Source organism: Daucus carota, chromosome 7, assembly GCF_001625215.2.
Source record: "Daucus carota subsp. sativus chromosome 7, DH1 v3.0, whole genome shotgun sequence".
Lineage (NCBI taxonomy): Eukaryota > Viridiplantae > Streptophyta > Magnoliopsida > Apiales > Apiaceae > Daucus > Daucus carota.
This window is the reverse complement of record NC_030387.2, coordinates 29,108,321-29,130,671: the sequence shown is the minus strand read 5'-3', so window position 1 is coordinate 29,130,671 and position 22,351 is coordinate 29,108,321. Positions and strand designations below refer to the sequence as shown.

At 36.8% G+C, this 22,351-nt stretch overlaps 5 protein-coding genes across 6 annotated transcripts; 1 reads left to right on the top strand and 4 right to left on the bottom strand.

The window, feature by feature from the left end:
• Positions 1-1,501: 1,501 nt before the first annotated feature.
• On the top strand, positions 1,502-7,354 carry LOC108196746 (polygalacturonate 4-alpha-galacturonosyltransferase). 2 transcript variants are annotated; one of them, XM_064081218.1, is made up of 11 exons: positions 1,502-1,735; positions 1,834-1,990; positions 3,638-3,672; positions 3,762-3,821; positions 3,953-4,090; positions 4,222-4,288; positions 4,360-4,406; positions 4,558-4,892; positions 5,008-5,365; positions 5,717-6,298; positions 6,676-7,354. In XM_064081218.1, exons 2-11 carry the CDS (start codon positions 1,849-1,851, stop codon positions 6,949-6,951), a joined length of 2,040 nt encoding a protein of 679 aa, XP_063937288.1. In that variant the 5' UTR covers positions 1,502-1,735; positions 1,834-1,848; the 3' UTR covers positions 6,952-7,354. The 2 variants fall into 2 exon arrangements, with proteins under 2 accessions (XP_063937288.1, XP_017219658.1); XM_017364169.2 differs by having other exon boundaries at positions 1,502-1,990.
• A 259-nt stretch (positions 7,355-7,613) lies between these two features.
• On the bottom strand, positions 7,614-9,526 carry LOC108194151 (glyoxylate/hydroxypyruvate reductase HPR3-like). The gene is made up of 2 exons (XM_017361057.2): positions 8,986-9,526; positions 7,614-8,351 (listed from the first exon to the last, which is right to left on the bottom strand). The coding sequence occupies exons 1-2, from the start codon at positions 9,442-9,444 to the stop codon at positions 7,827-7,829; spliced, it is 984 nt and encodes a 327-aa protein (XP_017216546.1). The 5' UTR covers positions 9,445-9,526; the 3' UTR covers positions 7,614-7,826.
• A 1,797-nt stretch (positions 9,527-11,323) lies between these two features.
• Positions 11,324-12,987, bottom strand: LOC108195446 (glyoxylate/hydroxypyruvate reductase HPR3-like). The gene is made up of 2 exons (XM_017362410.2): positions 12,468-12,987; positions 11,324-12,296 (listed from the first exon to the last, which is right to left on the bottom strand). The coding sequence occupies exons 1-2, from the start codon at positions 12,945-12,947 to the stop codon at positions 11,769-11,771; spliced, it is 1,008 nt and encodes a 335-aa protein (XP_017217899.1). The 5' UTR covers positions 12,948-12,987; the 3' UTR covers positions 11,324-11,768.
• A 2,644-nt stretch (positions 12,988-15,631) lies between these two features.
• Positions 15,632-16,804, bottom strand: LOC108194167 (probable carboxylesterase 8). Its single transcript, XM_017361077.2, has one exon. It carries the CDS (start codon positions 16,698-16,700, stop codon positions 15,720-15,722), a length of 981 nt encoding a protein of 326 aa, XP_017216566.1. The 5' UTR covers positions 16,701-16,804; the 3' UTR covers positions 15,632-15,719.
• A 2,190-nt stretch (positions 16,805-18,994) lies between these two features.
• Positions 18,995-20,313, bottom strand: LOC108195462 (probable carboxylesterase 8). The gene has a single exon (XM_017362423.2). The coding sequence runs from the start codon at positions 20,205-20,207 to the stop codon at positions 19,233-19,235; it is 975 nt and encodes a 324-aa protein (XP_017217912.1). The 5' UTR covers positions 20,208-20,313; the 3' UTR covers positions 18,995-19,232.
• Between the last annotated feature and the right edge of the window lie 2,038 nt (positions 20,314-22,351).

Below are 22,351 nucleotides of genomic sequence, written 5' to 3'. Positions count from 1 at the left end.
TCAATATTATTTTGATATAATTAACTAAAATGAGAGTCTTGTTAAAAAAAACTTGTTGTCATTATTCCCCGGTCTAACATTTGGAAATACTTTTGGAATTAATTTTAGAAAAAGTCTTATAAGTCACTATTTTAGATCAAATGGATCTCAAAGTCATTTTCTGAAAAAATGGCCCCAAATGTCACTTCAAAACACGACTTGAAGTGATGTTTTGATTTTTCCGAGTAAAACACGACTTGAAGTTGCATTTTTAATTTAAAGCACGACTTGAAGTTGCGTTTTGAACTGAAAACACGACTTCAAGTTACGTTTTTAACAGAAAACACGATTTGAAAATGCGTTTTGAGCTGAAAATACGAATTCAAGTTCGTTTTTGTCACTTGAAATTGCGTTTGGAAATAACAGTTCAGACTATTTTTCCAGAAAATGAAACTAGATGCTTTTTGTTACTCAAAATGTGATGCTTGGGCCTAGGCCTGTAAATGGATCGGATATCCGATCCGATCCGATCCGATCCGTGGTTAAATAAATGGATATGGATCCTTATGAAAATAATCCGATCCGATAATAATCCGGTCCGATAAAGAATGGATATGGATATGGTCAAATCCGATCTGTTAACGATCCGATCCGATTCATGATTAACTATATTATATATTTTATATTATATTTTCTTGTAATATATTATATATTATTAATATATTACATACAAAATAAAAATTTCAAGACAAAATCCTAAATCATATTTTCTTATAACCGATCAGCCGCTTCTAAGTCTTGAACCGCCTCTCACTCTTATTATCAGGTTAATCTAATGATCACTCATTTCTTGTGTAGAGTGAGTATAAACACATGAGAGCTAAACTCTGCCACTTAATTAACACCTCCTCGATCACCTAGTTCCGTGTTTAGGACATATTTATTGATTTTAATCCTTATTGAATAGAGGAGCGGATCATAATTTGCTTCCTCCAAAAATATTAAGCAACTTATTTATTGTTTTTCTATTCACTTGATACATCATATGTTAAAGGTTTTATAAGAACAACCAACAAAGTTTTTCAGTTACATTTTTTTTAATAACATGAAGTTGCAGACTTTACTTTACCGCTTTATTAGTTCTTTTTTTACTTGTTATGTTAAAACTCATGAATTAATATAGCTAGAAAATATCACTTTCTTTCTTTGTGGAAAGTTAAAACATTGTCCATGGTGAAAAAATATATTTCGTAAATTTTAGTGGATCGGAGATCCGATCCGATTATCCATGATCCGAATGGACCGGATATGGATTGACTTGTAAAATATCCGACTCCTGATCCGATCCGATCCGAATCCGATAAAATTAAATGGATTAGGATATGGATTTAGTTAGATCCGATCCAAATCGGATCCGTTTACAGGCCTACTGGGGCCCACACCGTTTAATTTTTGAGGTAGTTTGCATTCTCGTTCGTGCCATAAAACGGATGGAGTAATAAGCACGTGAACGTGAAAAAATTGTCAAATTTCCTATTTAATTTCTGATCTTAGTTAACTTTCTCTATTCTCTTTATATCTCTGTCACACACAATTAATTTCATCAATCTGTTTCTGATTTCACTCGCTTAATCTCCATCGTCATTATAATCCTACTCCGTATTTCCCGCTCCGATCCCGTTCATTTCTCTCGCCGGAATTTCAGTACAATGTCGATTCTGATGTGCTCGCCGACGAATCTCAATTAGACATTACGGCGATTTTGTCGATCTCTCCTCTTTTGTAGACCCCGAGGCCCCTCTCTCTCATGTATATATATGTATGTATTTTTTGATTTGAAATTGTTGATTGAAGGTTTTGTGCACGTTAATGGCGATTAAGAAAGGAACACAGAGGAATAGAGTTTCTGGATCTGTATTTGCTATTGCGGTTCTGATTACGTTTTCAATATTAGCTCCTTTGCTGTTCTTCGTGGGACGAGGACTCTATATTACTGCTTCGACTACATTTGGTTAGTGTTTCTGTATATGCATGTGCACAAAGCACAATTATGTTTATGTTCTATTCATGCTTAGACTCGAAGAAAGAAGGAAAAAGATTGAGAGTTTGTTGTGATTGAGAAGCTCTAGGTCCTTAGAGTGAGATTTATGATTGAGTTTACCCTCTCTCCGGAGGCATTATCAAAGTCAAGAACCTAACAATTCTAAAATTTTTAAAAGAACTAAGATACTCTCTAACTACATGATCTCTAGAGTTTCTATCTTTTAGTACCCGGCAACAACTTACAGTTGCCAAGTAAATTAAGAAAATTTGAACCCACAGTACAGTTCAAATTTCAAGATTTGACTTAATTAATCGAGTAATCAAAACCCAATAAGTATCAACCGCGACATATTTAATTACAGTAACCTCCACATATTCAATTACGTACTAAAGAACTTTTCAATTCCAGTATAACTTTACACAATTACACATTACACATATTAAATCATGTATACACACATTTAAACATGCAATCACATATTCAATCTTATATACAAATTGGGGATTGAAAAATTGGGGGTTTCGTACCGAGAGAGGAGAGGAGAGTAAGAGAGTGCCGCCGGAGAGGAGTGTGCACCGGCGAGAGAGTAAACTCAATGTGACTATGAACAAAGTTCTTTTGCAGCTATGGGTATTGGAGAATGCTTATAAACATGGTTTTCAAAAGTGCGCTTAAAGCGCCGCTTAAGCGAAAAGTGCAGCGAAGAGCACCTATAGGGCTTTGCTTTACGGAAGCGCAGAGCAAATACAAAAGCCCCGCTTTATGCGCGCTTAATGCTGAAGCAAAAAGAGCAAAAAAGATATAAAAAGCGTGCTTCTGTGTAAATAATTGTTTTTATTAGATCTGGACATAATTTCAAAAGGCAGGTCAATATTTTATTTTATTGGGCTTGTTTAGTCACATATATTCGACTTTTAGTCACTAATATATTATTTGATATAGTACGATACTATGATTTAAAACCTCAAACCTTAATGTGTATCTGTGAACCAGAAATTGCTTCTGGACCGTTACCTCTCTGTGCCCAAAGGTCTTGTAGACTGTAGAGTGCTAATAGTTGTTTCTTTTGTTTTATGTTGGTGGCTTTGTGAAATTTTTAAAAAAATTCATTCTTGTGTTTACAAATCAAGGGATTCAACTTTTACCATAGTAGAAGTCATCAAAAAAAAAAGAAAGAAAAAGAGCAAAGTTCTGGAAATATGGTGTTTTACAAGTGCCCTTACCTTCAAGTCCTCCACTCCTAATTAGAGTGTAACTATGCCCTCATGGTCATTTTGCTGGATTAAGCCTTAAGTGGCATTGTTTGAGAACATCAAGTTCTTGGTTTTTATACTAACCATTTGTTGCCTCTTTTATGTACGATGTGCTTCAATGTAATAAGAAAGTAGTTCTTTAACTTCTTTTTTGTACAATTCTAATAAATAATCTAGCGGTACCTCTGTGTCAACGGGTTCTTTCGGATAATCAATTCCGTACAAGAACTAATTTATCTACCAGTATAATAGTGTATTATATATTTATATTACTGTTTGTAGCAATTTTATTACCTTTTGTTTGTTGACCTTCAACTGTCATTACATTCAAGTGAATGCTCCCTTTTTTTTGTTTTTGCAGATGAACAGGACATATCAAGCAGTTCTATTAAGCAGGTTTCTTTTTTCCGTAAACACTGTAGACAACTGTTAGAGTACAAATAATCTTGCAAAGTAGATTAATATATTATTTTTTGAAATCGTAGGACTTGGATTGGAGAGAAAAGTTGGCACTACAAAATGTTAAATCACTCTTTTCAAGCGAGGCAAGTTTGGTTATTAGAACTTCCATATAATGTTGTTAAGCTGTTTTCGAGTTCTAGCTTCTATTATTGTAGCTTCTTTATAGTGGCATGTCCTTGGTTATTTGACTCACAAATTTTAAAATGTGCTGTAGGTTATTAATGTGATCAAAGCAACCACAAATGATTTTGGCCCACTAAGTCTTGATTCTTTCAGAAAAAACAATCTGTCAGCTTCCTGGAAGTTTGTTGGGCAAGAGATTCAAGATGAAAAATTTTCTTCGTCGACTAAGGTCAGGGTTACTCTTAACCTATCTGTATATCATGCTTACCGTGTATATATAAATATATATTTTATGTAGTACGTCTCCTGTATTAACTGAATCATCTAATGTAATATCTTCCTTTAATTTTGCACGTCAAGGCCAATGAAATAGCTGCAAAAACTGTACAAAAAACTTCTAAAGGCAAAGAAGAGGATTCTTCAGGCGGTAAAAATCTTTTTTCTTATATTAAGTTGTCAGCAGGAATATAGAATTAACAATTCCTTTCTCTCTTTCAGCTGGTCATATTCAGTTTGTTGATACACCTGCTAAACTAGCAAGAAGGGTAAATATATATATCTATGATTCATTTGTGTTTTTAAATGTACTTCCCTTGCACTTTATAACCATCTGATGGTAGCTTTGCAATCTATGTGCAGCTGAGAAGTTCTATCTACCAGTTTGAATAATAATGCATCCTCTTAAATTTTGTGCAGCAATTGAGAGAAAAAAGACGAGAAAAGCGGGCAGCTGATTTGGTAAAACAAGATGATGCTGTGACCGTGAAGCTTGAAAATGCTGCAATAGAACGTTCCAAATCGGTTGACTCTGCAGTCCTGGGTAAGTACAATATCTGGAGGAGAGAGAATGAGAATGAGAATTCTGATTCGACTGTCCGATTGATTCGTGATCAAATAATTATGGCAAGGGTGTATTTAAGCATTGCAACAATGAAGAATCAAACTGATTTAGCTCGTGAACTACAGAATAGGCTGAAAGAAAGTCAACATACTCTAGCAGATGCGAATTCAGATTCTGATCTGAGTCGTAGGTAGTATATATTTTATATTTAGTATTCGTCACAATTATACATTTAATATCTATTACTGTTCAATATGTGACAGTTCTGACAGACATATCTGATTCGAAGAATGATATGTATGCAGTGCCCCTGAGAAAATTAAAGCCATGGGCCAAGTGCTATCAAAAGCTAAAGAGAAGTTGTATGATTGTAAGCTTGTTACTGGGAAACTAAGAGCAATGCTTCAAACTGCTGATGAGCAAGTTCGGAGCCTGAAAAAGCAGAGCACATTCCTGAGTCAGTTAGCAGCAAAGACAATCCCAAATGGTATCCATTGCTTATCTATGCGTCTAAGCATAGATTACTACCTTCTTTCACCCGAGAAAAGAAAATTTCCTAAAAGTGAGAATCTGGAGAATCCAAAACTTTATCATTATGCCCTCTTCTCTGACAATGTCTTGGCTGCCTCTGTTGTTGTCAACTCAGCTATTATGAATGCTAAGGTGGATCTCTCTCTATAAATATATGAAATGATGAATCCTAAATCTCACCCACACCCTGTGTGCGCAGTGCGCACGCATTTTCCTTACAAAGTGAATATAGCAATGTGTCAGTTTTGAAATACTCATAGGTCCTACAAAGTCAAGGGTCTTTGTCACTTTTTGCACTTTAAATGCTGTTGAAGAAATTTTTTTATAGAAGACTGACTTTATATTTAAAACTCACTTGGTGTAAAACTCATGCATACTACTTATTCCCTAAGCTGTTAGCATAACTGATCTGTCTTATGTTGGAGAGGCAAGCAGTGTGCTCTATTATGCTTGTGAAATAAACATGCTATGGTTGGATTGCAGGAACCAGAAAAACATGTTTTTCATGTTGTTTCTGACAAGTTGAACTTTGGAGCTATGAATATGTGGTTTCTTTTAAATCCTCCAGGAAAGGCTACGATCCATGTTGAAAATGTAGATGAATTCAAGTGGCTTAACTCATCATACTGTCCAGTTCTGCGGCAGCTGGAGTCTGCTGCCATGAAAGAGTATTATTTCAAGTCAGATCATGCCACCAGTGCTGGTTCATCTAACCTTAAGTACAGGAACCCAAAATATCTCTCCATGCTTAATCACCTTAGGTTTTATCTCCCACAGGTTTATCCTAAGTTGGATAAAATTCTTTTTCTGGATGATGACATAGTTGTTCAGAAGGACTTGACTGGTTTGTGGTCAGTGGATCTGCATGGGAAAGTTAATGGCGCAGTTGAAACCTGCGGCGAGAGCTTTCACCGTTTTGACAAGTATCTTAATTTTTCTAATCCACATATTGCGAGAAATTTTGATCCTAATGCATGTGGTTGGGCATATGGTATGAACATCTTTGATCTTAAAGAGTGGAAAAAGAAGGATATAACTGGCATATACCACAGGTGGCAGAACTTGGTAAGTTCTCCTTGACCATCATTTATATTCTTAAGATATGTTTATTAGTGATCGTCCTTACTCGAGCATCTGAACTGATCAAGAGCAGCAAACTAACTGATACTAGAACTTCCAGCATGCACGTTTATATGGTGCTGCAGTCAGCAAATGCTTATACAGTGATACCTTTTAACTTTTAACCTGCCCCCGAATATGTACCCTTTTTTTTTTCTGGGGATTATATAACTTTGTCTAATCATTCCTTTCAAAAGTTAAGTATGGAGATGAAATAATGTAGCATGTAAATAATTGTTGTACTATAGTTTCATATGTTATTTTCTGAACCTTTGCTGATATATTTTTTTTTTTTTTGATTTGCTGCCTTGCATTTTGATTAGAATGAAGATAGAGTTCTGTGGAAGCTTGGGACTTTGCCTCCTGGACTTATGACATTTTATAGGCTTACACATCCACTTGATAAGTCTTGGCATGTGCTTGGTCTGGGTTATAATCCGACTGTAGACAAGACAGATATTGAGAACGCAGCTGTTATTCACTACAATGGCAATATGAAACCCTGGTTGGAGTTGGCTATGAGAAAGTATAGATCATACTGGTCTAAATATATTAAGTCTGACCATCCTTATATCCACGATTGCAAATTAAGTGAATAAACGTAATGTCTTGCTATCTTGCCCTCTTTTTCCATACAAGCCTGTGTTGGTTAAGTGTAGTTCATGAGAAAGGAGGCCTAATGACTGCTCTCCCTTCATAACCCTATTTACTTGAATTGTTTATTCCTCAGCGTGATTCAGATTTATTCATTGTCGTGCCCCATTTTACATGGATTCCGCAATCTTCAACAAAGTGGCACCGGTTCATTGATTTGTAAGACTCACATATAGATATATTTCTGTAGCAATGTTAGATTTGGAAACTGTATAATCATGATGTTTAAGGATACGAATGCCAATATGATGTATTCATTAAATGTAAGCTCACTCATTGTTGTAGAATTAAATTTTATAGTGTTTGATAATTGATATTTTTATCAAATGAAATTTACTAATTTCCGAATGATGGATGTCATGATGGTTTGGTAAGTTATCGTCATGGTTGACTACCTATTCCTCTGATTTCGTATTTATATTTTTGGAGAGTGCTCTGCATCAGAGTCTCTGGCATTTACTTCAGATTTCAATGGCTGCTGGAGAATTGTGTGTGCTGGTTTTAACATGTTTCTAAATATTCATTTTGGCCAAAATGAATTTTTCTGAATATTCTTTTCTTTTACAATGTTACAAATGTTATATTTTTTGTAATTTCATTAAAAGTGTTATAGCAAATTACTCTTACATTAACACATAAAATCGTACATCCCGTCAAAAAAAAAAAACATAAAATCTTACATATAATATTGACACTTGACATTGAAAACTGCACAGACAAAGGAAAGACTTCGTCACAAATTGAGAAAATCAGTTTCCATACAAGCAGGAATACTAGGTTACCCCGAAAGTAGCTAACTCTAGCCTCCGGATTTTATCAATCATTCGTTGAGGACCGGAGTTAACAAGGGCTTATCTGAGAAAAATGCTTCTAGGTTCTCTGAAATGAGTTCGTAGGAATTCCATAAAGATTCTTTTGTGAAGACCCCTCGATGAGGAGACAGAACAACGTTATTCAGTTCAAGCAAATCGTCTGGAACATTGGGCTCATCAGCAAACACGTCAAGACCAGCACCAGCAATCTCTCCCTGCACCAAACAGCGCACCAGTTCTTTCTCATCAACAATAGCCCCACGAGCTACATTAACAATGAACCCTTGCTTCCCTAAAGCTGACAGAACCTCCTTATTGATCATGTGGTAGGTTTGGTCCGTTAATGCACAACAAATGACAAGTATGTCAGAATTTAAAGCTAGTTCACGAACATCAGCATGATGAGGATATGGAACTGATGGCTTCTTCGTCCTTGAGTTATATGAGACAATGCAACCAAATGCTTCAAGCCTTTTTGCAACTTGGAAGCCTATACTTCCTAGTCCAACAATCCCAACTCGTTTGCCTCCCAACTGCAACGAAACTTGCATTGTTAGATTAAAACAAGTAGAGGAAGCATTATGGGGCATGAACCAAATTCCTGCAGTCCATTTTTCAGTGAAAAATTTCTAGCACAAAACGTATAAGAAACCAATATCATTTTACCTTTCCAGACGCCTCCTATTACACATTTCTTTCACTAGTACATGTCTACGTGGTATGTGTAACTACAATAAGTTTTCCAATTTAACTGTGATTCTTATTAAGGCATAATTTTAACAAAAATTCAAATACTCACACGCACCCATGCTGCACTGATGCTCGAAGCCCCAATAAAATTACAAAGAGGGGGATATCCACCATCAATCCACCTTACAAGACTGCTGATAAATTAATGTCAAAAGGAAGTATGATTTCATAGCAATTCAAGTAGTTGCGACTTTTCTTCCAAAGTTTGCATCATTTTCCCGATATCAAACGATTCATTATGTATTTCATTATCTATTTGAATTTAAAGACACAAGTAAAGAATTATCCCCCTTTCCGAAATTTCTTGTTTCCCACAAAATGCACAATAAAACCCCCAAATCCGGACACAAAATTACAATTCATACCATACCACAAAATGAAAATTATGCACACATGAAAACATATAAACATTTTGACCTTGTGACCGAGTTGAAACTCAGACGAAGCCCAGAATCCAGCACGAACAAACTTATCCCCAGCACTAATCTTCCTAACCACATCAATCAACAATCCCACAGCAACATCCGCCACATCATCCGTGAACACATCAGCCACATTAGCCACCTTGATCCCGCGGCGCCTGCACTCAACCAAATCAATATGATCAACTCCAACGCTGCTCGTAACGATGAATCGAAGCGAGGGAAGCAAGGTGAGGACGTCAGCAGTGATATCAGTGTAGGCATTACAGAAGAGCGCTTGAACAGAGTGAGCATGAGTGGAGAGGAAGTGAGGAGTGGGAAGAGGAGATTCCCAGGCTCTGAGAAAGTGGAATCTCTGGGAGAAGAGATGGTGGTGGAGTTTGAAGACGTGGGGGGGTTTGAGGATGAGGACTTGGGGGAGTTGGGGGGAGGTGCTTTGGTCGGGAGCTGCCATTTTGGGGGGGTGTTTTCCTGTTTTGGGTGGTTTGAGGTTGGAGCTCAGTTGGTGATTGCTGCCTTGCTGGGCTGTACTGAATTAATTCCCGAGGATTTTTGTGATCGTGGGACCCCTATGTATAGATTTTCGATTTTGAAAAGTATACCAGAATATTAATTATTAAGTATTTAGATAAATTATTTTAAAATACCTGATTATATTTGATTAAAATTTTAAATCATATGATGATATTTAGTTGAAATTATATAAAGGCTAAAACACACATTAACCCTCTAAGTTGACACCAATATTCACATGAACCCCTCAAGTACCATTTTGCACGGTTCAGCCCCTCAAATACGACGAATATTTTTTTCATATTTTTTTAAACACACATTAACCCTCTAAGTTGCATATTTTTTTCAAGTTCATCCAACACCCCACACATAAACACATTTCATGCTTTTGAGAAATATTTTTTTTCTTCATGAATATGGGTGAACTCGAAAGAAAATACACATTTTTATATATTTTTTTAAAACTTATTTTTAGAAAATAAGGTAAGACTCTCTGCAGGACCACAACATGAGAAATATTATCAGAACTCAGAGGGTAAACGGGCTAGAAATACCGGCAATCAGGGACGAAGAGCAGGGGTGAGCAAAATTCCGAATAAATCCGAAACTGACAAAAACTGCTAAACACCGAACCGTATAAATTCGAACCGAAACCGGATCCGAGAAATTAAAAACCGAAACCGATTATTCGATTTCGGTTTTGGATAGGAACCGATCCGACAAAAACCGAACCGATCCGAACTTTAAAATTAATTATTTAAAATTTATATAAAATCTTAAAACTTTATATATCTACTTATCTACCTAACCTCTTCTCATATATATATATATAAAAGACGTTATTCATAAGATTCGAACTCAGTTTCTCTCCGATACAAATACATCACTCAAACCACTTGAACTACGCAAACAATAAGTTTGTTATTCAAAAGCATTAACCACATACTTTAAAACTTTTGTATTTATATTCGTTTCAATATATTATTTATTTGAGTAGTGTTTAAAAATAGTAAGTATAATAAGTTCATTGAGATGTCCCAAAAAGGAATAAGGTTCATATAAAATAGGACGGAGGGAATAGTACTTATTATTAATATTAATGCTATTAGGTTGCAAATATTACATTTTTCATATTTACATATTTTGTCAAAAAATAAAACGTAATAGTTACGCTCGAAACAATATGATGACAGACAGATATTATTTAAAACACAATACAAATTCAAGACCCGTACGAGAACAATGTAATAACACATGAACATTATTTAAAATACAGCAAAAACTAGAGGTCCGTGCCTCGCACCGGCTTTTATGTCAGTTATTTATTGATAATTCGGAAGAGACTTCCTGTCTTCCTCACTATATGAGAAAAAACAGTTTCTAAACAAACATGAACAGTAGGAAAATACCACAAAAGTACTTGTGACTGTCATTGGGGTTGATCAATTCTAGGGCTGTTTAACGAACCGAGCTGTTCGCGAACAAGCTCGAGCTCGGCTCGTTAAGAGCTCGTTCGGCTCGGCTCGTTAAGTTAACGAGCTCGAACTCGAACACAAAAAATTGTTCGTTAAGTAAACGAGCTCGAGCCGAGCTTTTAGTATGTTCGGCTCGAGCTCGGCTCGAGCTCGGCTCGAGCTCGTTCGGCTCGAGTTCGGCTCGTTAAAGCTCGAAAAAATGTAATATTTTCGGGGTTTTTTTATAATTTATATATGTTATTGGACTGAGAATTCAACATAATATATATATATATATATATATATATATATATATATATATATATATATATATATATATATATTTTAGTGATGTAAACCAAATTTTAGGAAATAATAATTTTATTTGGTTTTTAACAGGCAAGTAGAAGTTTGACTAGTACCGCTAACTAGTGTTTAATCCTAATTTAGTGTTTCAATATTTTAAAAAATATTTTTTACCGATCCAACTGTATGGATGTTAACATATATACATTTTAGTGATATAAACAAAGTTTCAAAAAAAATTAAAATTATTAGGTTAGCTATTTTAAGAGTCAACTAGCGGTTTGTCCTTATTTTTTTCTGGCTCGGCTCGACTCGACTCGACTCGGCTCGGCTCGTATTTGTTCGCGAACAAGCTCGTGTTCGGCTCGTTAGTTAACGAGCCGAGCTTGAACACAATTTTTGTTCGATTAAAAAGCTCGGCTCGGCTCGTCAGAAAAAAAATTAAAGCTCGGCTCGGTTCGGTCAAAACTCGGCTCGGCTCGGTTCGTGAACAGCTCTAATCAATTCAGTCATCATTGTGGACCATAGTCAGTAAGGGCTTATTAGAGAAAAAAGCTTCCAAGTTCCCTGAAACAAGCTCATAGCATTCCCACATAGTTTCATCTGTAAAGACACCGCGGTGTGGTGACAGAACAACATTCTCCAGTTCAAACAAATCATCCGGAACATTAGGCTCATCAGCGAACACATCAAGACCAGCACCACCAATCTCTCCTTGCACTAAACACCGCACCAGCTCTTTCTCATCAACGATACTCCCTCGTGCTATATTTACAATGAACCCGTGCTTCCCCAGAGCTGACAGGACCTCTCTATTAATCATGTGGTAGGTTTGTTCTGTCAATGAACAACAAATGATGAGTACATCAGAATTTAAAGCTAGTTCACAGACATTGGCATAATGTAGGAATGGAACCGAGGGTTTCTTCATCCTCGAGTTGTATGAGACAATGCAACCAAATGCTTCAAGCCTTTTCGCGACTTCCAGGCCTATACTTCCTAGTCCAACAATCCCGACTCGTTTGCCTCCCAACTGGAACCAGAATTGTACTTTTAATTTGATATAAGAATACGAAGAACTACTCAACATGAACCAAATCATTGCAGGCCACAATTATAAAAAAAAATAAAAAATTAGCAAATAATTCTTCTGATTGCATAATAAAAGAAATGAAATTGGTTTATGTACTATGATTTATCTGACCTTATAACCGAGAGGAAAATCAGACCAAATTCGAGAACCAGAACGAACATACTGATCACCAGCACTCACTTTCCTAAGCACATCAATCAATAACCCCACTGCAATATCTGCAACATCATCTGTAAATACCTTAGCAATATTAGCCACCTTGATCCCCTGCCTCCGACACTCGTGGAGATCAATGTGGTTGACGCCAACACTGCTAGTAACTATAAGACGAAGTGAAGGAAGCAGACGGATGACATGAGCAGGAATGGGAGTAAAAGAGTTACAGAAGAGTGCTTGAATGGACTGAGCATAAGTAGTAAGGAACTGGTCAGTGGGAAGTGTGGATTCCCAGGCTCGTAGAAAATGGAATCTCTGGCAGAAAAGTTCCTCGTGGACCTTGAAAACCTCCGGGGGTTTAAGAATCAGGACTACAGGGAGTTCTGGAGAGATTTTGTCAGGGGATGAAGCCATTTTGTTAGAGCAGTGATGCATGTCTTGAATGGTTAAAGACTGATTTTGTAGTTAATTATGAATCTTGATATTTTCAGGCATAGAGGTCCACCTAACATAGTACGAACAAATACAGATCACATATACATAAGAGTGAGTGATATCATTAGTCCATCGAGGGCCCTAAACTGTTAATCGTTGCTTCAAGTTGGTTTTACAACTTAAATCAACTACAACAGGCTGGGTTTAAAGATAAAACTGGAATTTCCTTCTAATTTTATCCTGATTTTTGAAGGTTTAGTATTTGCAAATTCAAGAAAATCCATTGGTAACACAGATTGCTGCAAAATGCCTACAGAAGTGACGCTGGGTAATATCATTTACATTGCGTTTCCATTAGTACACCAAGAGTGTAATTTGCAGATAAAATTTTACAGCTTGATCAAGGTAAGGTCTCATCAGTATCAACAAATCTGCCCAAACAACCACTATCAGTCTACCACGCGGTCCATACCCATTATAGTTCTTGATACAGAGAGATCATTTCCATTGGGGACCCTGCAAAGCAACAACGGTATGGACCACACATATCATCATGTAATATACTCTGATTTCTTTTACAAATATCATATAAATTTTACTGCAATTGTAATCTGATGGATGATCTTGAAGGCTAGCTTGATCCCTTACAAATGCATCAACCATCTTTTTCAGTCGCGAAATGATAAAAACAAACTTGCTGACATAGTTACATGTGGTGATGGTTGTTAGTAAGGATCAACTGATCATTGAGCTCAATGGAATCCTGCAACAGGAGCTAAAAGACACTTCTACTAATGGGATTTATTCACATGGATGAATACTGGAGAAATAGGCCCGGGGCATTCGGTTGATAGCTTTCTTATCTGTATAGGCTCCCTATCGTGTGGTGGTTCAAATAATAATTTCGCATCAAAAATGTTCGCTCAGGCCTTAGCCTCTACTTCTGGCAATATCTCTGTAATTCAGTAATGTTTACGTAATAGTTGTGAACTGACTGCTTCTTTTGCTAGGAAGGAGTAAAATTGTATGAAAATTATATGACATTGAAAAGGTAATTAGAGGATGAAGTGATAGCCTAAATATGCTCAACCTGTTCTACCTTCACAATATCATACGAGCTAATGGAAGTTCTTGTTGTGATCCTGCATTTCAGGATTGTCGATAAATCTCAACAAGTTGTAAATTGCCACCATTAATTGGAGGTGTTGTCTTACAACAAGCCCGGTACGGCTTGCACCGTATCAGTTCTGTGCCAGCACGGAATGAGCACGGCCTGCCTCTAAACCGGGACGGCATGGCACGACTATTGTAATCATATTGTTGTAACTTGTAAGTTTCTTTGTTTCATTGTTGTAAGTTTCTTTGTTAGTCGCGGCCTGCGGGATTTTTCGTAAAAGATACTCCCTCCATCCCTTTTTGTGACATTTGGTTTTGTACCGGTCAAATTGACCAAAGTTTGACTGAAATTTAGTAATATTTTATCGATTGATAAAATAACAAAAATATGTCCCTGGAAATAACTTTTAATCTACCTTAAGATGTAATTTTCAGTTTTTTAAAATAATGAAAGAGTGACTTATAATCTTTGATCAAAAATTAGTCAATTTGACCGATAAAAATGAAATTGTGACAACCAAAGAGGGACCGAGGAAGCATTATTGCACATCTAAATTCTTTATGTGCATGGTCCTCTATGGCGGTTGTCGACTGTAAAAATTTCAAACTGAAATCTTTCTTTATCACAGAGGTCGCATTAAGGAAAATTTATGCAGTGATGATTTGTACCTAATCCTCATTTTCTTCTTCTGTAAACGTTTCCTGGAATTATCGTGGTGACCTAATCAAGGGCTCAAGGTCTCCTGGATAAGATTCTCATTGTGCGACTCAAAAATTTAAGCAACGGGTCAGCTGGAGCATGAGTTAAGTTTGTCAACGTTCAAGGTTTGTGGTCCGAGAAACTGACTTGAAAATATGAAAACCAATCAATTCTTTCAAAATATAACGGTAGCAATCACATCAGGAGTATTGTATAGTTGACATAAAAAATATACATTTTTAATGTTTCTTTGCAGAAATAATAAAAAATCAAGATATTCTTTTAGACAACGTAACATTGCCTTCAGCTTTGCACTTGTAATTACCCGATCTTGACTCAGATTTCCAGCCTCAGTCATTTGTTCATTTGCAGTTGAAACAGGCTTCAGAACCAGTCCAATAGCTTCACCAGTTACAAATGCATCAGCCTTCACCTCTGATTTTGCTTAAAATATTTTATCTCGTTCGATTATTAGGTGGCGATGGCTGTCAGCAACGACTAATTATTGATCTTAACATAATTTGGCAAATATGATGAGCTACCGAATGTCAAATTTAATATTAGACTTTACATGGATGGAGACATGGGGGTGGGAATGCATTCTGGCATTCTGCTGATTGCTTTCTTGGATTCTTATGTGCGTAGGGCACGTCTCTTGTGGTTGTTCAATGTAAACATTTTGAATCAGAATTGTCTTCTAAGGCCTGACTGAAAATGAACGAGGACGAAATGAAATTTATAAATTTATGAAGGTGATTTGAGGACTGAGTGAGAGTCTGGTGTGGCTTAACAAGAATTGTGAGTTATGAAAGATCTTGTACTTATTCTCCATTTCATGCATGTGGGTTGATCTTAACAAGTGGGAAAATGGTACTTAACAATAAAGATTGTATTTTTATTAAAACATAATATGCTTATTACAAAGTAGACATAATTAATATCCTTATTACAAGCAATTAAGAAGAGTAAATGAAATCCTTGAGCTGGGAAAACAATTCCTGGACCACCCTTGGATCAGACACCTCTGCACCATGAAACCCTCCCTCTTCAAACTTGGACACCACCTTCACCCCATGTGCATCCAGCAACTTGGCCAACCCCTTCATTCTATCCACCAGTGCATCCCCTTCAAACCCTCTTATCAGACACCTCGGTAGGCTTGTGATCTTCGGATTCACAACATCCAACGGATTAGAATACTCGTGATCACGGTCACTTCCAAGAGGTAATGACAAGAGCCACATCAGGTCACTAGCAGACACTGGTAGATAAGGATTTCTGCTTAACTTTTCTTCTGATGAGGTTCGCTCAACTCCCCCAAAAAAGGGCTGATTTAGTATCAGCCCTTTGATCTGGATCGGACTGATGTCCACATCCAGGGAACGTAAACCTGCATGGTAAGCAATGTTACCACCTGCACTAGTACCCATGATATGAACGTTTGAATAGTCAGCTAGCTCTTTCATCCATGGATCACATCCGTCAACGTCTCTGGCTTGATCACGGACCCAAAGAATGGCCTCCATGGCATCATCATAAGCAGCAGGAAGGCGGTGTTCAGGGGCAAGACGGTACTCAACAGTTATGATCAAAGCAGGGGTGACAGCAGCCGCGATGTTCCACAAATCATTAAACGGAGCTGAAATGGCACTATAAAGAATGAAGCCACCACCATGAAAGTCAATGATGACAGGAAGTTTAGTAGTGTGTTTGAGAGGGCGGAACAAACGTATAAATGTTTGGTTTGTGGCGTTTAGGGGAATGTCTTTGGAGAGTGCTACTTGTTTCTGCGATGGAGGGTTGGCTGTTTCTGAGGCCAGTTCAGGCATGGCAGGCGCCTGGGGGACTTGGTCCTCTCGGGTGAGTGAACCGTCAGGATTGAGAGCAATTTTGAGGAACTTGTAAGGTTCATCAATGAGGGAGAGATCTGCTGCCATTGTTTTCTTTGAAGGGCTTAATTAATTAGTGAGAGATAGCTATGTACTTGTGGATTCTTATAGAACTAAGAATTGTTTGCAAGATTTGACTAATGACTAAACAAACTCACACATGGACCAGGTCTGGCATATTTTTTATCATGCTAATCGCTGTCATAATGGCACCTACGTCGAGGCTTCTTATGAAATGAGGCATGTGTTGGCTGGACATCAAGATATCCGTAATCAAGATTAGAAGAAAAGATTTCAATGATCTGCCGCTGACATAATTAGGCCAGATCAAAAGTGTTGAATAAATCTAATATTTGGAATTTTGTACTTTTGACAGTTGAGGACAGGGCCAGGATGGTTCTGTAAGAAGAAGCAGAGGTAAGAATATTACAAGGTGCTTTAGCCATTAGCAACTGAAAACTGATTGTCACCAAATCCTCTTCTTACTAACTTCATTTTCTAATATTCCTTGTTCAGTAATGCTAATAAAATTGTAAACTAGTTATTCGTAATCTTGTTCTTTTCTTCATTTTTTAGGATTCAGAATGAACTACCCAAGTATATTGACCGAGACTTAAGCAGATGGTTTTAAAATATGCTATAATTTATGGAAGATGCTAGTAACCTCAAAAAGTGTTCTCAATTTTTTTTTCCAAATTTAGTTGACTGTACATTGATTGTTTCCCCCGGAAAATACTAGTTACCTCAAAAAGTGTTCTCAATTTTTTTCCAAATTTAGTTGACTGTATATTGATTGTTTCCCCTCACGCTAATAATGGGATCCCCTGTATCCACATAAATCACCTCCAGTTTAGGTGATATTAGCGGAGTGAGTTTCTGTTCATCGCCTGTACTCGTATCTCAGTGACAGAAATATGAATTGTAATCTGTGGTTACAAAGGCCAAAGGGTTATCTGGAGCAGAGGAAAATTTGTCAAATATACAGTACACCAACATGTTTTAATATTTCTTTCTGAAAAATAATTAAAAGATAATACTTTTCAGTATTGCGAGGGACTGATATATAAATTTAGCAGACGCTTCCGTGTTCTTTCAGACAGCACTTGTTTTTGTTGTTGCAATTTTTACCCTATCTTGACGAAGATTTCAAGCATGAGTCATTTGTTTCAGTTGCCATTGAACAGGTTTGAGAACCAGTCCACTAGCTTGACCAGTTAGAAATGCATCAGCCATCAGTTTGGAAATGATCAGCTTTGATTTTGCATAAAATTATATCTGGTTGGATTATAATATGTGGTGATGACTGTCAGCAACGACTAATTATTGACAAATAAAATTTTGTAACTATGAGCTACCAGACGTGATATTTAATTTTTGCGTGCACATGGATGGAGACTGCAAGACTGATAAGAGTTCGAATTGTTACTGGTTTAACAACTGAACTGAAGGTTTCAGTATAATCAATGCAGGGACTTACTCAAGTTTGTTGACAGTACCTACACTGCTCCTTCTGAAATTGTTCCGTCGAGTCTAAAACATAACTGAATCCAGCTTATCTCTCTTGGAAACGTCAAGACAAACTAATCACAGGTGCACTTATCAGTACTGTTTCTCCAACTAATCACAGGCTTCGACTCTCACATAGAGTTCTTGACCACCTCGCATGAAGCTTTTGCCAAACCTCTCACTTCATGCATTTTATGACAGCATTTATGATCTAATCATAAGTGTCCTCACTACCAATATCTCACATTGGTTCTTTCTTTCTCCCTACCTCTAAATTTACTAATGTTCTGCATGTTTCATTTATTTCTTGTAACATTTTATCAATATCCTAATTTTGTAAAGATAATCATGCTGCTGTTGAATTCTTACCATTTTTCTTTCGTATCAAGGATCTCTCAATGAGTGTGATTCTCCTCCTAGGACCTCTTAAAGACGGTATCTATGAATAGCACCCAATTAACTCCCCCCGCTGCTTACTCAAGCATTAGGGAATTGTGTTGGCTGCCATGGTCATATGAGGTGGTGGTATATGGATAGAAAGAGGAAATAGAAAGGCTTCAGATTCTACCTCAACTTATACCAAAATTCAGTCAATCTTACATTAATAGATTGTACAGTATATATTCAGGGAATCACTGGACATCAAACTGCATGGATATTATTAACACAGAGAGGGTGACATCATTTACATAAATGAAATGATAATATATACCTAAATATCAATGAAGATCAATGATGCAATCTGAGAAGATAATATCTTGATCAGTATATATATCAAGAGTAGTGATATTGGCAGATATTATCAAAACTTTGTTTAGGCCTCAGTGGTTTCTACTTGTACAGATATCAATAAATTTTCATAAAGTTGGAAACTGATGTTTCGTTTGGTAGCAAGGAATAAATTTTTAAACGAGGATGAAATGAAATTTAAGAAGGCGATCTGAGGATTGAGAGAGTCTAGTGTGGCTTAACAAGAATCATAAGCTATGAACTTGTACTTATTCTCCATTTCATGCTACCAGCAAAGGTTTTGCTCTTATTAAAAACATAACAAAGTAGACATAATACAAGTGATCAAGAAGAGTAAATGAAATCCTTGACTTTGGAGAACAATTCCTGAATCAAACTTGGATCAGCTGCACCATGAAACCCTCCTTCTTCAAACTTGGACACCACCTTCACCCCATGCACATCCAACATCTTGGCCAACGCCTTCATTCTATCCACCAGTGCATCCCCTTCAAACCCTCTTATCAGACACCTCGGTAGCCTTTTGATCTTCGGATTAACAACATCCAACGGATTACAATACTCATGATCACGATCACTTCCAAGTGGCAATGACAACAGCCACAGTAGATCAGTAGCAGACACTGGTAAATAAGGATTTTTATATAACTTTTCTTCTGATGGACTTCGCTCAACTCCACCAAAAAAGGGCTGGTTTAGTATCAGCCCTTTGATCTGGATCGGATTGATGTCCACATCCAGAGCACGTAAAGCTGCATGGTAAGCAATGTTACCACCTGCACTAGTACCCATAATATGAACGTTTGAATAATCAGCTAGCTCTTTCATCCATGGATCACACCCTTCAAATCCTCTTGCTTGATCACGGACCCAGAGGATGGCCTCCAGGGCATCATCATAAGCAGCAGGAAGGCGGTGTTCAGGGGCGAGACGATACTCAACGGTTATGATTAAAGAAGGGGTGATAGCAGCCGCAATGTTCCACAAATCATGAAACCGAGCTGAAGTGGCACTAAAGTGAATGAAGCCACCACCATGAAAATCAATAATGATAGGAAGTTTCGTAGTGTGATTGAGAGGGCGGAACAAGCGTAGGAATGTTTGGTTGGTGGTGTTGAGGGGAATGTCTTTGGAGAGTGCTACCTGTTTCTGTGATGGAGAGTTGGCTATTTCAGATACTAGTTCAGGCATGGCTTGCGCCCGGGGGACTTGGTCATCTCGGGTGAGTGAACCGTCAGGATTGAGGACAATCTTGAGGAACTTGTATGGTTCATCAATGACAGAGAGATCTTCTTCCATTGTTTTCCTTAAATGGCTTAATTAGTGAGATAATCATGTATTTGTGGAGTCTTATAGGACTAAGAAGCTGTTGTAAGATGTGACTGATGACTAAACAAACTCACATATGGACTGGCTGTGCCATATTTTAAACAATTTCGTGGGTGACTTCTTTTAAAAACAAGCATGTGTCTGGTGGATATTTATTCATATATCCTTAAAAATCATTACAGAAAATGTTTAGAAGATCTGTCAGCTGACTTTAATAGTCATGATCAGAAACCATATCTTCAATAGACCTAATATTTGTAATATTTGTTCTTTTGAACTACTTATAAATTATGGTAATTTGGTGTTAATCAGTAATAAGAAAATTGACAAAGAGTTAAACAGATGGTTCTGAAATATGTTGTGTTTTTCTCCAGATGTTCAAACTGTGCTTTTTACCCTGAGCTTCGACATAAAGATAGAGACTAAATATTTGTCTATTATTTATAGATTGCACATATAAGCTGTAAAACCTATTACTTCCAATCTGATGATCCCATTGACAGTCTTTCCTATTTTTAACACGTTCAGAGCGATTAAAATACACTACAGCATCAACATATTTCTTTTACAGAAGCTACAAAAGATATAACATCTGAAGATCAAAAATATAACAGAGAAAAAGATAAGCAACCGGGGAAGGAAGTCCAGGAGTGTAAGGGCCACACTCTGTTAGTAACTGAACTTCTTTTCTCAAGGCAAATTTTTCACATTTTTCACAGGACCCTCATTATACATAATAACAATTATTTGGGATACTTGTCAACTGATAACAACACTTTTGTTATCTAGTTCTTTTTTCTTTTCTTTTTTTTGTAAACAGTTTTTAAAAACAAGACGAAATACTCCTGAAAACCGTTCTAATGTTCTTAAAACAGAAAACAGTTTTTCCTTTATGAAGCCAAACAACTACTAAGTTTCTCTTTACTGGTTCTAGCAACCAGCAAGTCTTCTAGCTTTTATAAATCCGACAAGATAACCTTTTTGAAGTAATGGACAAGATTGTGTAACACGGTCTCAGTGATTTGGATTTGATTTTTAATATTTGGTTCCAGAGGGTTAACTGGAGAAGAGAAGAATTTGTCAACATTCATGGTTTCTGATCTGAGAAAATGTATTCAAAATGTCAAAACAAATCAATCTAAATCTAAATGAAAGGTATCATTTCACATCAGGAGTAGTATATAATTGAAAAACATATGTCAAATAATTCCCGTGTCCAAATGAATTTGAACCACACAGATTACAACATGTTTAAACATTTCATTTGAATATTTATTAGAGATAGCACTTGTTATTAGGCAAGGGACTCGTATAAAAATTTAGCACAAGCTTCCGTGTTCTTTCAGACAGCACTCCCTTTCCTTGCAACTGTTACCCAATCTTGACGAAGATTACAAGCCATATTATCGGTTGCTATAAAAACAAGCTTGAGAACCAGCCCCCTAGCTTGACCAGTTACAAATGCATCAGCCATCGGCCCATCGCTCTCAGTGGTCGATTGATCAAAATTAATTCCTCTTAAATTATCATTTTGATGGATTATTAATTGTGGTGATTAATCTGCAACTATGAACTACCAGAAGTCATAGATATTACTGGTATTCACATGGATGGGGACATGGGAGGTGGGGCATAAATTCTGCAGATAGCTTTCTTCTTCTTGAAAACCCATGTGCATAGGGTCCATCTGGTGTGGTTGTTCAGTGTAATAATTTCGAATCAAAATTAGTTTCTTAGGCCTTAGTGGTTTCTACTTGTATAGATATCCTAAGGTTCAACAATTTTCCCGGAATAGTTAGCATCTGATGTTCCTCGGGTAGAAAGGAAAACCTGAACAAAGACTGATTGAAATTTACAGGGGTGTATTCAATTGGGAATTTAATGAATTATATATGATTTATAGATTGTATCTGATTTTGATTTTACACGGATTCTACATAAAATGTCGCAGAATTGATGTAGAGTATTTAGGATTTAAGCACAATGCTTCAAAATCCCATAGATTATGGTGGATTTTCAAAAAGCATGAAATACACCGAACAATCTCGCTAAATCCATCATTTTATGAAGTCCAGCAAAATCCACAAGCATTGGATAATTAAGAGATGGTCTAA